This window comes from Ipomoea triloba, chromosome 4 (genome assembly GCF_003576645.1).
Source record: "Ipomoea triloba cultivar NCNSP0323 chromosome 4, ASM357664v1".
Taxonomy (NCBI): Eukaryota; Viridiplantae; Streptophyta; class Magnoliopsida; order Solanales; family Convolvulaceae; genus Ipomoea; species Ipomoea triloba.
Window position 1 is genome coordinate 34,856,747 of NC_044919.1, and position 16,538 is coordinate 34,873,284.

At 36.4% G+C, this 16,538-nt stretch overlaps 2 protein-coding genes across 2 annotated transcripts; both read right to left on the reverse strand.

Annotated features, from left to right (window-relative positions):
- Positions 1–7,867: 7,867 nt before the first annotated feature.
- On the reverse strand, positions 7,868–9,513 carry LOC116017275 (leucine-rich repeat receptor-like protein kinase PEPR2). Its single transcript, XM_031257824.1, has one exon. It carries the CDS (start codon positions 9,387–9,389, stop codon positions 8,133–8,135), a length of 1,257 nt encoding a protein of 418 aa, XP_031113684.1. The 5' UTR covers positions 9,390–9,513; the 3' UTR covers positions 7,868–8,132.
- A 2,788-nt stretch (positions 9,514–12,301) lies between these two features.
- LOC116016214 (beta-glucosidase BoGH3B-like) lies at positions 12,302–15,759 on the reverse strand. The gene is made up of 9 exons (XM_031256373.1): positions 15,526–15,759; positions 15,021–15,225; positions 14,816–14,906; positions 14,517–14,662; positions 14,190–14,433; positions 13,943–14,047; positions 13,626–13,808; positions 13,334–13,541; positions 12,302–12,831 (listed from the first exon to the last, which is right to left on the reverse strand). The coding sequence occupies exons 1-9, from the start codon at positions 15,749–15,751 to the stop codon at positions 12,302–12,304; spliced, it is 1,938 nt and encodes a 645-aa protein (XP_031112233.1). The 5' UTR covers positions 15,752–15,759.
- Between the last annotated feature and the right edge of the window lie 779 nt (positions 15,760–16,538).

The following is a 16,538-nucleotide window of genomic DNA, read 5'->3' on the forward strand; positions in this document are numbered from 1 at the left end:
AAAATTAAAATCTTTTAATTCAAAATACAAATTGGTTGATATTACAAAATTTACTGTGATACATAAGAATTGCCTACCAGGCCATCCAGTAAGAAATGTATATATAGTAGATATGAAAGATCGGCAAAGTCACGCCGCCGGCCATCATCACGTTTTTGTTCCATAGGTAATAAATGGGTAGCAAAGTGAGTATCATATCCATAACTGTTGTATTCAATTCAATGTGCTTCAATTATATTCCGTCTGTAGTATATGCATGCAGCTCAATATTGATTTCAGTAAACGTTAAGGTTGTCTGCATGAGCAGTTCAACTGGTCGTAGGGATAAAAATTTGTTACAAGAGACCACGGATCAAGTCTCACCTGCGACAATATAAGAACAATTAACCCGGCCTCCCTCCTTGTGTGCAGTGAGATACCCGGCTACAAGTATACTGAATAAACAAAAGAGATAATTTGGTCTAAGAGGCCCAACTACAAAGTCCAACCACATGGGGTGGATTACTACCACCAACTAGCGGACATTAGAAAATAATTAGCATACTGAGTCATTGAATGAGGGAGAAGTCAAAAGAGAAGAAGCGTGTTGATGATGATTAGAACGTGACACCTCGCCTTTTATACTACTCCCAAGGTCACATGTCACTTACAAGTGGGTGGACCATATGTCGTGTTAACCGCCAAATATTCTCGTGCGCCACATTGCAGAGCAAGTTCGGAGTCCCTGGGCGGTCACCCAGGTGATCCGCCCTTGCTGATTGAACTAAGTTGGGGCCCTTTAGCCCTCAACGGAAGGCCAAGGCGACCTGACAAGGGGCAGAAAGGCTCGAGGGCAGTGGACTGCTCATTTTCATGGATTCTACTCCTACCACACTTTGGGCTGCAAACTTTATCCCCTTCTCTACTTTACACATTGTCGTTTCAGTCTTTGCGTTCTGACCTCCTGTGCTTCATACATTACCACACTTTAGACCTTCAACATTATTTCTCGACCCAATTTATGCTTGAATTTTTCCACTCTAGCCCAATTGATATTGGCCCAAGTCACATGACCCCACCTATCAATAGTAATATGGCATCTTTTGTGATGATACTTTTTTTTTTAATTGTTTATAAAATTAATCTTACATGTGAAATTTGGAAAACTTATAGTCGAACCATACCATTTATGGCCAAACAGGATTTTGTCATCACCAAGAATCCATGACCAACATAAATTCATCATGTGACATTGGACCTGAGAAGGCCAGCCGTGGCAATATTAGACCTTTCCACCATGGAAAATTCGTATAGGAAAAGTGGATAATAATTCACATAAAGTCCAAATAAATTGAAATCTAAAATTTGAACCAACCAAATGGATAGTCCAGTACAGGGATGAATATATCGGAATAGTATCATTTGGTTGGCTCAGATCTGTTCATTTACCCAAGCATTTTGGATAGCTACGTTTGTCATTTTGTCAAGATTGTTTGTTTCATGCCGCATTTGTAAAAGTAGCGATTTGGAATAAAGCGTTGCTCCAAATCACAATATATTACCAAATATTTTCCTTAAATTACTATAGCAAAAATGTTCTCACCCTCGGATGTCTAATATGCTTTATTGCAATCAATTCATTATATTTTGATTTAGTTCTTGATTCATCTTATACTCAAGAAGTGTAGTTAAATCTTTCAAACTTATAAACTTGCATTAAACCATATATAAAAAATAATAATATTCTAATTGAATATTGAACTTGACAACTTTGTACAGTATTATATAAATTCACAAATTCACCTAGACGCTACTCAACCACAAAGACATTAACATTCATAAATAAATAGTGTGCACTTTTAAGTTATTACTTAAAATAACAAAATCATGTCCTTTAATTTTAAATTATTTTGTATCAATTTTTTTAAAAATTTATCATTAAATACTTGCAATTTGATTAGCTAGCTTTTCAGTTATAATTTTTAACTAACTTCTAACAACTAACTACTGCAGATCTAGTCAATTAATCAATTATTATATTCGTTGAATCAAACAAAACCTTAGACGCGGTTTCGTAGTTTCCATCCATTAAATTTTTTGAAAAATTTGTCCTAAGTAATATGTTTGATAGAAATAATTTTATAGTGAAAAATAATTAATATATTTGGTGTTATCTTAGAAACATAACAAATAAATTACTTGAAAAATAATTAACATGTTTGGTTCGTTTAAACTTTCTAAATTTTTTTTATAATAATATCTATTATATCTTTACTATAAACAAGCATTAAAAAGAATATAAACAAACTTTCTTACATCAAATATTGCACCAAACATAGAAATAAGTTTTCTACCTCTTAAATTCTCAGGACAGTTTAAACTTTTCTGACTACCAAACTCCTTTTTAATCTACCCATCTTTAATAACCCGGTAGTCCGGTATTCCGTGTTTAAACATCGGTACCATATGTTGTTTATATGCAATTCAAATATGATAGAGCAATTACAGTTAAATTGGTTATTAGACAACTAATTTGGTAATTACAAGATATTGACTTTCTTAATTAGAGTTGGTCAGCTATAAACAATCTAGGTTGATTTACCCCGACCTTTTTGATCATTTATCTGCTAAGATCACAATGCGAATTTTATCTAATGTACATATTTTGCGGACTATTTTGTACATATGATCCACCCACCTGTAATAATATAAGTAAAATAATTTTAAAAATATGGGCAAAATAACTAAAAATTTATCCTCTTTCAACCCCTTTATATCTCACCTTCCCCAACTAGTGCAGCCAAACCTTAACTCACACTCCACCGACGCTTGTAATTTAATTTTGTCAGCTTTTTTTTTTTTTTCTTTTTTGTTTTTTCCTTTGTGTTTTCTAATTTTACTTTGATCTTTTACCCACCAAGTTTTAAGGTTCACAATCTTTTATTATCCAACTATGTTGATTCAATAGAGAAATGTTATATTTTCATGCACAAAAAATATTGTAATTTAGATAACCAATATAATTGTAAGGTTGAGTGTTTAAATTTTATAAAGAGGACATAATTTAAAGAGTTTTTTGTTAGACTTTTTCTTTGAGTAAGAGTAAGACATTATGAGTACGTGCAACTCCATTTAAATTTGCATTAGTCTTACATTGGTGAAGATACCATATGTTAAAATATAATTTTTAAACACTAATGATTCTTTATAAAGTAGTATATGTTCTATACTTTCTCAATCTTTTTCAGCCCAAAGAATCAATGCCCCATTACTGAGTTCGATCTTGTGACCATCCATTTTGAATGGTAACAGATGTGCCATTACACTATAATTCAAAAATAAAAGGTAGTGTATGCATGTATAACTAATTGCACCATTTAAAAAAAAAATTGTAAATCTATCTAGCTTGCCACATTTTAATTTTTTAAGAATATAATATTTTTACTTATGGTATTGTATAATATTTTAAATTAAATATTGAATGAACATCATGTTCCTGCAGTTCATGATATTATTTTAAAGAAATGACCGTCCTAGCTTATTGTGGATGTGGATGAATTAAATATAATTTTAATACCAAATTAAAGTAATATTTCATTTTAATACTCAATTATTAAATGTACTGGTTAAAAGTGAATAGGGAAGATTCTATAGTTGACTACAAAACATTGCACTTCCTAATAATTGAGCACCATTATTGTACTAAAAATTGGACATAAATGATGTATAGTATTAGAAATTGAATGTTGGTTAAAAATGATTTCTCAAGTATTGTAAATGCAACAAAACAACAATCACATTCCATTCATGAAATATTGGTTAATTAAATTTCTGCTCTATCAATTTAAAAATTGATTAGACTTGGTATTATAATTTAAAATGTCATTTATCAAATCTAGTACAAAATTTGGTATTTGATGGACTAAAAGTGGCGAGCTTCCAAAACTCAAGTCCCAAATGTGGTCAATTTTAAAATAGATAACCAGAAATAGAAAAACGCAATAGTTCTTAACCTTAAAAAAAATATGGATCTTCACCAAACTCTCAATTAGGAACAACAAAATTACCAATTACAAAATGCAAATAGGAAATAGCCATGATTCTTTTAATAAATTTACTAATGTAGACATGCACTAGTATTAGTTAAATTTTAATTATAATGGAAATCATTTATTTATCAAAACTCAAATCAACAGTACTAACATGGTGTTATCCACATGTACTAACATCTTAGTTACAAGTAATATTGGAAAACATATCTCAGCTACACAAACACAAATTAAGTTAATTGGATTTACATAGGTTGCTTCACGGCTTTACAAATGATAGAAAATAATATAAATAGCGAGATCGAGACAAGAGTAAAAAGTTTCAATAAGAAAAAAAAATATTTTCTACATTCTTATCTCTATTAAGACCAAAAATTATGTTCTCTTTTAAAATTGAGTGTAATTATTGTTAGTTTCACGGTCACGAGGTAGCCGGACGGCAGGCCAACACAACTGTAAAATAACTTTTAGGGAAAGAACGAAAGAATAAATTGACAGAATTACTGCATGCGATTTGGATTTTGAACCCGTTCCAATGTGTCCCCGCGGTATTTATACAAGATTTATCTGCCTTGAAAAGGAAATTAAAGAGTTAACAAATTTTGATCTTAAAAAAGTTTCATAAACTGTCGGATTTCTTTTTCTAGTGTCAAAAAGGAAAATCTCTGAAAAATCTCATCTTACCGCCTCTAGGTTTGGCACCCAGTCAGTTGCACCACCCCGACAACTTGCCAAGGGGTGGGCAGCCGGATCTAAAATCAATGCCCTGTCGAGGAGCCTGACTATTGTGTCCCTCCGGTCTTCTAAATAAAGTGGTCAAGCTATAAGCTCCGAGTATTGGGACATGCTCCTAATTGAGTACCCTACTCACAATATCCATCACTTTATCATTCATATTGATCTAATAAACTTTGTTTCTTAAAAGAGTATATTTAACGAATTCCAATAGCAACTTGTTTAAGCAGCATGGGAGGATCTTCCGATCCACAACCCTCGTACCCTCGCAGCGTGTGGTCTAATTGGGTAAGAAGGACAAAATAACTCCAACTACTCTTACTGATCATTTTCAGACTTGGGAACTCAAATAACATTATTATTATGTACTATATTGGAGTTATAAAAACTGAAACCAATTAATGATATCCAAATTAAATTTAAAAAAAAAAGAGAAAAAAAGAAATGTGGGAGCTTATAGAGTTGTTGTGGTAGTTTTGGTCCTTCTCAATCAAACCGGTTTAAAACTCTTTTTCATTTGCATGATATGTGTGGGACTTCTTAGTTAATATAGTCAAAATTGTAACTTATAATTTTAAATCATTAAATCTATTTTAACATATTGATAAATCAAAGTATATTTAGTCTTACTTCCAACGTTAGATTCGAATGTCACTGTGAATATGAGGAGTCATTAAGGCGTTTAGCCCATCAGTTATGGTGAGGCCCTATTATAAACAAAAGTGTACATCAACAGAACCTGAAATCATTTGGGCAATTAGAGATTTACCTCCTTTATGGACTTAAAGGCAAGTTTATAGTCCAGCGAACCAGAAAACCTGGGTTATAAAAAAAACTACACATAGTGAAACCCTGTCGAGAGTAGTTGAAGTGATCGACAATCAACATTTAGTCTTGCTTCCAAGGCAATGCGGGTTTCAGAGTCATTGAGGGTTTTGACCCATTAGTGGAGTGAAACCTTTGCAAAAGTGTACAGACAAATGACAAAGAACTAAAACTCATTTAGGTAACTCATAATTTACCTTCATGAACTTTGAAACAAACTCATTAGGATCTAGGGGATTAATTACTTATTTTTAGGGGATTAATTACTTATTTTTACCGTTTTGATCATAGGAGTTAGGGGACAGAATTACTTTAGTCTACTGAGATCACAGTTAACACTTGACTGTCAGTTTGACTGGTAATAGGTCCCACAGCTCAGCATAATGGTCATACACAGTGATGATGATGAATTCTGAAGCCATGCTTAAAGAACAAATTTGTCCATCCTACGCTGACCACACCCCATGTGTGCCTCTGCTCACTTGCACGCAACAATACACCCTTTTTGATGCCTCCATTTTTGTCACTGCTCCCTTCTACTTTACCCACAAACATAATTTATGCTGAGCTAGTCCCCCACCATTGCTTTCAAACTCTACTCTTTCAATAATCTTAGGCATATAATTACCATAATTAATGTTCAATTTTCTACATGATATGTGATGGATTCATTGTAGGCGAATCCCATCGACTGGACCGGGGAGTAGGTCAGCTAGGCAGTCGAGAACACACTTCGAAACTGCCAAGTACAAAAGATATTCGAAAGATACTCAGAAAATTCATTGTCAGATTTTCTCCGATTTTACTTTTCTGTTTTAGAAAGGGGATCTTGTATTTTAGAAAAGAAATCCGCACCCGATTCAAGAAGAGTTAAGGAAAGATTCCTAATCTAAATTTGTAAACAATTTCATTTTCTTTCTTCGGGCCGACCACCTATTTATAAATACCTTTTAAAGGGCACATTATAAAGGGTTCCATTATTACTTTTTGACAATAAAATACTTATATTCTTTCAGCTGTTGTGTTGGCCCACCGACTAACTACCTCATAGTCATAAAACAACACAATGATATATGTAATTTGTTCTTCCATCTTTTCCATTAAAAAAGTGGGGGAAAAAAAAAACTTGGTATAAAAGTCATAAATATATCATTAAAAAGATACTACTAATGGGGATCCATAATATAAAGATGACAACTACCGAAATTAAATATTGCAGGAGGAAAGTGGTCTAAGTGTAGCCTACCTAGCTACCTAGTTGTCTAGATAGGATCTACAAGGAATCTTGTGGTTTAAAAAGGGAAATTAATTAATTAGTGCTCCATAGTCCATACTATTTTTACAGGATAATGCATGCATGTTACATACAAATTTAGCGTAAAGTAGTTTACATTAATAATTTGCAATTTAAATTTGATTCCCTTTCAATTAGATCTAATTTTTGAATTTTATGAGTAAAATAATCATCTTTAAAGAGCATATTCAATGGTGATTAGTTTATGATAACTTGATCAGATTAATTAGAGTTTATTATGATTATTTAATACTAGAAGTTATGTTGTTGGCGGCTGAAAAAGACTGCACACAAATATTTTGAAATGAAAGACTTCACACTTATTTGAATGTCACAATTCAAAACTTTATAATCTAGTGACATTGACATATGTCTTTAGATTAGAGTATGTATCATAAGTTAGATCAATTTTTAAATTTTCAAATAATATGCAACAAATTTTCGTCTCTAAGTAATAAAGTAATTGTAAAATTCAGTTTTATTTGTTGGTTGTGTTCACTTTTATTCTCTAAGCTAAGCTATAATTGACTGATGTGGTAAATACGATAGTTCCCACATATACATATGAGTGACAAGGTCGGATCGAGAATGAATCCTTAGTCTACTCAGCTCGTTGGTTTAAGTCTCGAGCTCGAGGAATGACGTGAGGTTAGAGGGTTCTGAGCTATATTGTAATAGGTAGAACGACCCACTGAGACGTCTAGGTCCAGATACCCAAGTAGCCCTGCTTGGGATGATCGTCCCGACCTGAAAGTGAAGTGCTACTGCAGTTTCTAGCTATCTCGATTATTGCATTTGAGTTGGTAAAGCCAAATCTATGGTCGGTCAAGGCCGAGAATGATTCATCTCTGCTATCTGATCGGATACCAAGCAGGTGTACAGTATAGGGAGGTATACTCGGGATCTAATAATAGGCTAGGTGGTGAAAAGTGAGTATGATCAACAATTAGAAACTAATTTTACCTTACTCTATAATTTAGGAACCAAAAAAATATCATTAAACGAAAATCTTACAATCAAAAAGCAAACACACTGGCCAAATCTTACAAAAAGCAAACACACCAGGCCAGTTACCAGTACTTACTATGCATGCATACCAAGAAAATCTAAAATAATACATTGTTTTCAGTAATACTAATCCTATAGGCTATAGCTTGTAGTTTCTAAATTCTGTATGATAACTGCTAATTACAGACCAAAAAGCCGAAAAGTTAAAACCAAAAAAAGAAATAAAAACTGACAGTATAATGTTAGCGGGCATGGCTGCCATTGTTGACGAGAGAGCACTGGGAAGGAGGCCTGGAAAGCTGCTCGCCGGCGCTGGCCGGACACGTCATGGATCCCGCCGGCAACTGCGGCACCGCGCAGTTGTACGACAGGCACAGCGTGACGGAATCCGGCAGCGGAACCGGGCCGCCCCGTTGCTCGATCGGGAACTCGGTGATGAAGTTGTGCTGCAAGTAGAGGGTCTTGGTGACGCCGGCGTAGACGCTGCGGAAGTACTCCGGCGGGACGGTCCCGACGAAGCGGTTGTTGTTGAGGAATAAGCTCTCGGCGTCGGCGAGCGCGGCGGGGATTTCGCCGGTGAGGGAGTTGTGGCTGAGGTCCAGTACGGATCCGGGGCCGTACGGGATTAAGGGGGATTGGTGGGGGTCGTGGACCCCACCGGAGAAATTGTTCCGTTGGAGAAAAACGGACGCGAGAGAAGGGCGGAAGAGGTTGGGAGGGATGGGCCCACCGAAACGGTTCATGCTGAGGTCGAGATACACTAAATCTGAGAGCGATTCAAGTCCGTTGAGTGGGCCCCACATCTGGTTCACGGAAACCGACACGTAACGGAGGGAAACCGGCAAGTGATACGGTAACTCCCCCGATAACTCGTTCTCGCTCAAATCCAAATGGAGTAAATTCCCCGGCAGCTCCGCCGGGAACTCGCCGGAGAGCTGGTTCCCGGCCAGAATCATAACTCTCAGCTCCGTCAACTTGTTTACTCCCGGCACTGGCCCCGTCAGCTCGTTACGGCTCAGATCGAGCGTGTGAAGATTCGGAAGACCAAAAATCTCCGCCGGAATCGACCCGGTCAACCGGTTATTACTCAAGCTAAGAATCCGGAGGTTAGTTAACAACCCCAATTGCGACGGAATGGGACCGGTGACAATGCCGGAGAACAATACCAGTTGGGTCAACCCTGAGAGATTACCAATCGACGGAGAAAGCGTCCCGGCCAGCCGCGGCGACTCCGACATCCCGGAGCCAAGCATCAGAGTAACAACTCTCGGCGGACTCCCCGAGCAAGTAACTCCGGCGAAGGACACACAAGGGTCGACAGCCGGCGAAGCAAAATCCCAGGTAGTAAAAAACTCGGCGGCCGGAATCTCAGTCAAACAGTTCTTAATATCACGCAAAGCCGCCAAATCAATGGAGCTCAGCCTCTGCGCTGATACTGGCCTGAGAAAGAAGAAGAAGAAGAAGAGGAGAAGGAAAGAAAGGGAAGATTTGGAGGTCATTTGTGGTCGGAACTGAAAGGGAAAGGGGAAAGAATTTTCAGAAAAATGGAAGGCGGGTGGGTTTAATGTAATGGTAAAGGAAGACAGTGACAAAAGATGAGAGTAGAAGAGAGTATCTACAGAGAGAGCGGAGCTGGGGACTGCCTCCTGTTAGTTAGTAACAACCCTATCTGTAAACCTTTCAAGGCCCGACATTTATTAAGTTCATTCGATGCACTTTTGTACACTCAAATAAAACTAGTCCGTAAAATTAGTTAATCCGTAGCAATTTTCGTCTCTAGATTCAACAAGTAATTGTAACCTTCGTCTATAGTTGTTGATCGTGCCGCTTCTCTTCCTTAAACAATGTTCCAAATTCTGTTGTTTAACATTTGAAACTAAATTTGCAACTAATTTATAGTTCAAGGATAAAATGTGCAAGGTCAGTTATACCTTAAATCTTCACTAGAACTAAATTAAGGGCTTTTGAGTCACTTCTCTCTTAAATCTTTTGCGATAGGCTAGACCTATTTAGACTAGTTTTATAGCTTAGACTTCACGAGTGATAATTAACACTTAAAAAAATGAATATCGAATGATAATTTCAAAAATAGAAAATAACATTTAGAAGAAATGTATAAACACTACAGAGTTGTGACCATATGAGATTTGAGAGTGCAATACGATGATTATACCTTAAATCATGATCCACATTGCAAGGTAGACCATTGATATGCATATTCATCTTTAATATACTAAAAAATAAATATTAATCTTTAGTAAATTTGGAAATGGATATTAATAGACTATGGACCACAATATAATCCGTAGGTGGGCCAATGACATGAGTGGAATTTGGGGGGACCAGCCTCTTCATGGCTTTGCTTCGAACAATTTCGTGAGCGTTAAGGCCCACCTGCTTAAACCCAAAACTTTTAGTACCTTCTATAAATCAATTTCACTTGACTTTTTTAGGGAAGTTGAGCCCAACAGGACGTTTTTTAAAAATCTGTAGGTCCTATAAAAAAAAAGCGCCCCAACACTATAATTTATATCGTGGACCATGATCCACATAATATTATGGGCCCTGAATTAAAACGATGAGATATAAAATTTATACTCATAAAGTATATAATTTCATAACACAACATACATACACATGTTATATATTTACTTATTTTTTAAATCTGATTTAGATACATAGCTTATGTTCATAAACACATAATTTTACAACACAAGACACATAAATTCATAACATAAAACATAATTACTATTTTGTTTCAGGTACATAATCATGCTCTTAAGTTACAGAATTTCATAACACAAGATACAAAAACTCACAGCATAAGACACATATGCATGCACCAAGGTTTATAGTGCACTGTAAACCCTGGTCCGTGGTATAAGGATTGGTAGGGTTTCAGCAGCAAATAAGTTGTGGATATCGGTATCTATCTTGTAAAATGAATCATGTTCATTTTTAATATATTTCAAGTTTTTTTTTTAATATATTATAAATTTTGATTTTAGTACACCACATATCATTTAACAATTTGTATATGTTCATTAACTTTGTAATACAATTGCTAAAAATGAACCTATAACACTCTAAAATTGAACTTGCAATAAACTAAAGTAATAGACTTGTATCAATGTCAATCTTATAAAGTAGATCCTGAGATCCATATATAATGATTGGGATGAGCAAGTTGAGTTGATACACTCTTGTATCAAAATAGACACTAATATAAGTGAGTGCTAACTTTGGAGGGGACAATTGATAAGGAGAGAAAAGTTCACATTGATAAACCAAACTTCAACACCTTGAAAAAAAAAAAAAAAATCTTTAGACACTTTTTTTAGACACATTTTCTTACTATGATTCCCGGCATAATAAGAGCTCCACGACCCCATTTCTAACACTACATTGTACTAAGAACTATCATTAAACGTATTTAATCCCATTTCTCTGTACATTATTCTAAAAAAACTAAGTAACGTATAGCTCTTAGGCTATTAACATTATCACGATAATAATACTATTTCGTTGATAATTTTAATCATACATAGAACCTATTATATATAAAATTAATTTCTTAAATAAAATCCTAATAAACGTAATGTTTTCTATTTTTTCTATTAATTTAACAATTTAATTAATTTCCCACTAATTATGCAACACAATAAATTTTATGATTAATTTAACATACCATTAAGGAAACATCATGGACCAACACGTTTATTATACATTAAAAAGAGTTATGAATATGTCGGCAGCATGCATACTACGAAATAGTCGGTTTAACCCAATTTATACTTATTATTACAAGTCAAAAAGAAAAGTGCTAAGAGAGATTTATAAAAGTAGAACTATTTTAAAAAATAAAAATAAAAGAAGTTATAGGATCAGAAACTTTTACAGTTTAATATAATAATAAAATTATTGAAAAAGAAAAAACTCAGACTATGATATTAACAAGTAATAAGTTTTAGACTCAAATTAATTATGTGTATTGCAGTGAGTACTACCAATTATTATTGCATGGATCATAGTCCACACAGTTGTATGGACTACGTTCAAAAAATGATTGTCATCTCCTCATTAAAGGAGACAACATTGTTAGGTCACGCACTTTTTTTTCTCACGCAACCTGTAATTTTTCTCTCCATTACTACAACATACATTTTTATAACTCTAGTAAAAATAGTTCTAAGACTTGAACACGGGGAGTGGCTTGCTTCCGATAAATTCGGAAAATTCAGAGAACCCGAGGGGTTTTCTGAAGAAAACAAAAAAAAAAAATTAAGAGTGAAATTATTAAAATCATAGCATATAGAAATGTTCATATTGGGTATAAATCACTGTCACAGTGGAAGAATTGAATAACAATTATCCCTAATAAAACCAGGGAGTGAGGGAGATCAATTTCAATTCATATTGCAGAATATCCTCTTGATTCTATACTGATTTGAGTGATTTCCCCTTTCTCCGCTTCTGTCGTTATCCCAAATCCAAACGGAAACAGGGGATCATAATGCGGGTCCCCCACGTTCATCGGAAGTTGATCGACCGACTTGAACCAAGTCCGGGCAAGTTTTCCGGTGAATCCATAGTCGCCGAACAAAGCGTCGGCGACGCCCTGGCCTTCACTTCCGGGGAGCCAAGCGGCAATTAGGGCATCTATTTTTGAAATGTATTGTTCCAGGGCGACTGGCCGGCCGGAGATGACGACCACGGCGCATTTGACGGCGGCGCAGACGTTGTTGATGATGTCGCCGCCGGGTTCGAGAATAGTGAGGTTTGCGCTGTCTCCGAACATCTCTGTGTATGGGGTCTCGCCCACCACAACGATGGCGTAGGAGAAGTTGTTGGAGTTGAGGATGTCCGGTCCGGGATTTTCTTGGTAAACAACTTGTGTGGATGGATCAATTGTGTTTTTCACCGCAGTTAAAATGGTGGTTCCTGTACAGTCAAATTGGTCAGATCGTTAACTCCATAATCACAAAGTTATAAATTTAGTCTTCTTGAATCATTCAGCCAAGCAAAGCCACCTGCATGGTGCAGGGACCTCTCCCGCACCATCTAAACTTAGCTCCGCCCCTACAGTCAGCTATGGACAACCTCAACTGGTCCTTTGTCCATTAGGGTGGTAGGAGTTTCTTAATCCTTCTGTTAGTGACGGCAGAATTCAGTCAAATTGATCAGCCCGTTCACTTATAACCACAAAGTTACAAATTTGGTTTTCAGTGGGAACGACCTATTAGTCCCCTTGAACCAGTCAGTTAGGTAGAGCCACCTGCCCCGCTCGCCACCTAAACCTGGCTACACCCCTGCAGTCAGCTATAGACAACCTAAACTGATTTTTTTGCTGACTATAGTCACAAGATGAGAGTTTTTTAGTGGGTGCCTTCTGTTAGTGACGGCAGAATTCTCTCGTGATCGAAAAAAAGGGAGGAAAACATACCTAGTGTAAGATCATTGCCACCAGCACCCTGCCACTCAATGGTCCAGCCTCCACATTGGTAGCCCAAATTGTGTGCATGAGTTCCTGCCACAAGTATCTTTGCTGCTTTCTTGGGAAGTGGCAGTAATGGCTGATTATCATCACTTTTCCCATTCTTTAGAAGAACAAGTGATTTCCTCACTGCTTCCCTTGCCAATTCTCTATGTTCCTATATAATTGTGCCATATATACATCTATAGATTATAGTAGACTATGAAAGGAATAGGAGTTATAGTGTATGTGTTATATTTACCTGGCTACCAAGTTGGCTTGCCAAGCTCATATCTGCCATTGGGTTCTCAAAAAGACCCATCATAAACTTAACCCTTAATATTCTCTTCACTGCATCATCAATCCTACTCATTGGGATAACCTTTTTCTTCACCAGAGAAGTTAAATCACCAATAAAATCTGTATAGTTTATTGGCACCATTACCTGCATTTTTACACACATTAAACCAGCCAGCCATTCAAAAACCTAATCGCACTCCCGGGCCTATGGGAAAGTCAGATGTGTTTACTAACGGGAAAAATTCTTCGTTTTTCTCGCTATAATTTGGACTCACTCACCATGTCAATTCCTGCAAGAACTCCAGCTTGAACTGAGTAAGTGTAATTGGCATGAGGTGGGTCAGTTATCCTGTCAATGCCCTCCCAATCTGAAATGACAAATCCCTGAAACATAGGACAATGAAAATGTTGTTTTCATTTCATTACAGATTCAACTCAGAACAGAGGGACTATCTATCTTTCTGATGACAGATTTGACTTTTGTGACCAGTTGAGCTACTCATACAGCCATACATGCAACGCTTACCTTGAACTTGAGTTTGCGCTTGAGGAATCCGGTAAGGAGTTCGCGGTGAGCGTGCATCTTCTTGCCGTTCCAGCTCGAGTAGGAAACCATAACAGTTGCTACACCTTTCCTGATTGAATCATAGTATGCAGGCATATGAATGCTGAGCAGACCATTTATGTCGATTATCGTGTTGCTCTCGTCCGTGCCATTAACCGTGCCACCATCCCCGACGAAATGCTTGGCACACCCCACAACTTTTGTCCTTCAAAATCACATCATAGTCATAGCATGATCAGTAAAACTTGGATCATTAAATCCAAACTGTAGAAGACAAGAGGCCCATACTTATCTGCAGCAACAAAGGGAACACCCTGAGAATTTGCTGGGGGGTCTCCTTGTAAACCAGGTATGATCTCAGTCATCATTTGCACAATTTTGTGATCTTCGCTGTAGCTTTCGTAACATCGGCCCCATCTAGGATCTCTGCACACCTACAACAAAATTATAATTGGCCATTAACTAACAGAGGACCACAAGAGGTAAACCAGCTTAGGTTGACCATAGCTGATCGTCTCAAACCTCAAATAAATGCTAACATAGAAGCAACAAAGTAAAACATTCAATTCTATCATCACAAAACTTACTGCAATGCAGGGAGCAAAAGCATAATTTACTCCTGTAGCTCTAACTTCTAGGGCAGTTGCAGCTCCAATCCTTTTCACAAGCTCTGGATCTCTGTCCATACATAAAAGCCAATGCATTACAGAGATATATATATAGAGTTGGGAATATGTATATTCTTAGCTTTAACCATAATGCATATATGGTGAGATGAGACATATATGGTACCTGGTGACACCAAGCCCAACATTGTGGGGGAAGATGGTAGCCTTATAAACATTATTGTTGCCATGAACTGCATCAATTCCATAAATGATGGGAATCCCGAGGCGGGTCGAAAGAGCACCTCTCTGAAACTCGTTAAACATGTTAACCCAATCCTCAACTGAGGCCTTAGGTGCTGGCCAACTCCCTCCACCACTCACTACACTCCCTGCACCATCCCATCATCAATCAAATCAAACAGTTAATACTGCTTCTGCTGCTACGAGGTCAGGATTTCTAGCTCGTAATTAATTAAGTTTTTGGCAGAGACTAGTAAAAGACCAAGTCCAATACCAGGTGGCTACAGATTGTAGGACAGACCGGAGGCCTAAAAGGCCAAGTCCCAACACTCTGGCTCTTAAAAATGTGACAGTATAAAAAAATACAGTAAATGTTATTGGCGTAATGATAAGCGCTTGATCCTAACAAAACGCGTATGATAAGCGCTTGATCCTAACAAAACGCGTACCTATGAAGTACTGGTTAATAACATCAGGTGTTGAAACTTTCCTCTCAATCTGAGTCATCTGCCCAATCTTCTCCTCAAGGGTCATCCTCTTCATCAAATCCTTGATTCTTTCACCCACAGGCTGCTTGGGATCCTTGTACTTCTCTGCCGCCATAACACCAGACATGAAGCACAACAACAATAGTAACACAGCAAAACCCATCGCAGGTTTTGCACATTTGGACATGTTAGCCACTCCCATTGGCCTCCTGTACCCTGCAAAAGAATGAAACATAAACTCAGTATTACATAAGTGATAAAATAACTAAGAAAAATTACAAGAAATGAACATTATTATTATTGGAGGTGTATAGTACCCCACTTCCTATTGAGATATGTCTATACACACCCATACCCCCTGCCCTTTTATAGATAATGTATAGTAGTCTGTGAAAGTTGGCGAAGCGGGAAAGTGCAATATACTGCAAGTTGGTAGTTGATCTTGAATTTTTTTTATTTTTTTTTTATTTTTTGGGAGAAATATTTAATTATTTTTATTTTACCATTTTGCATACCAATTGTTTTCAAGTCCAACTTGAGAAGGGCTCAGTTCTTTACTTCCCTGAAACACGAGTATATATATTATTATTATTTTTAAATAGTATACATTTTTCACTTAATATGTAAGAAGTTAATATATTTGGCTAGTATGGCCTGTTTGCATTGCTTTTATAAATAACAACAACAACAGCAACAATACTAATCATCACTAATCATCAACGTGAGAGGGAGGAAATTTCATCCCGTAATTTCGACTTTATACATCACTAATCATCAACGTGAGTCTCTTATATATGGAATTACAACCTTTATTATATAAATCAATGTTAGGAAATAATTATTTCTAATAGTCTCTCATTTGATTCATATAAGCATGACACCTTTATTATATGAATTAACGTTAAGAATAAATTATTTTTAACAGACTAATCACAAATGCAGAGGTTATGATACTGGCAAATTATGCTGTGGAG

Bases quoted from the DNA above. Each gene is read 5' to 3' on its own strand.
- LOC116016214 (XM_031256373.1), bottom strand. From the start codon at position 15,751: ATGTCCAAATGTGCAAAACCTGCGATGGGTTTTGCTGTGTTACTATTG. The intron at 14,434-14,516 runs GTATGGGCCTCT...GTGATTTTGAAG, and splicing joins CCCTTTGTTGCTGCAGATAA to GACAAAAGTTGTGGGGTGTG. The intron at 13,809-13,942 runs GTGAGTGAGTCC...GTAAAAATGCAG, and splicing joins TTCTTGCAGGAATTGACATG to GTAATGGTGCCAATAAACTA.
- LOC116017275 (XM_031257824.1), bottom strand. From the start codon at position 9,389: ATGACCTCCAAATCTTCCCTTTCTTTCCTTCTCCTCTTCTTCTTCTTC.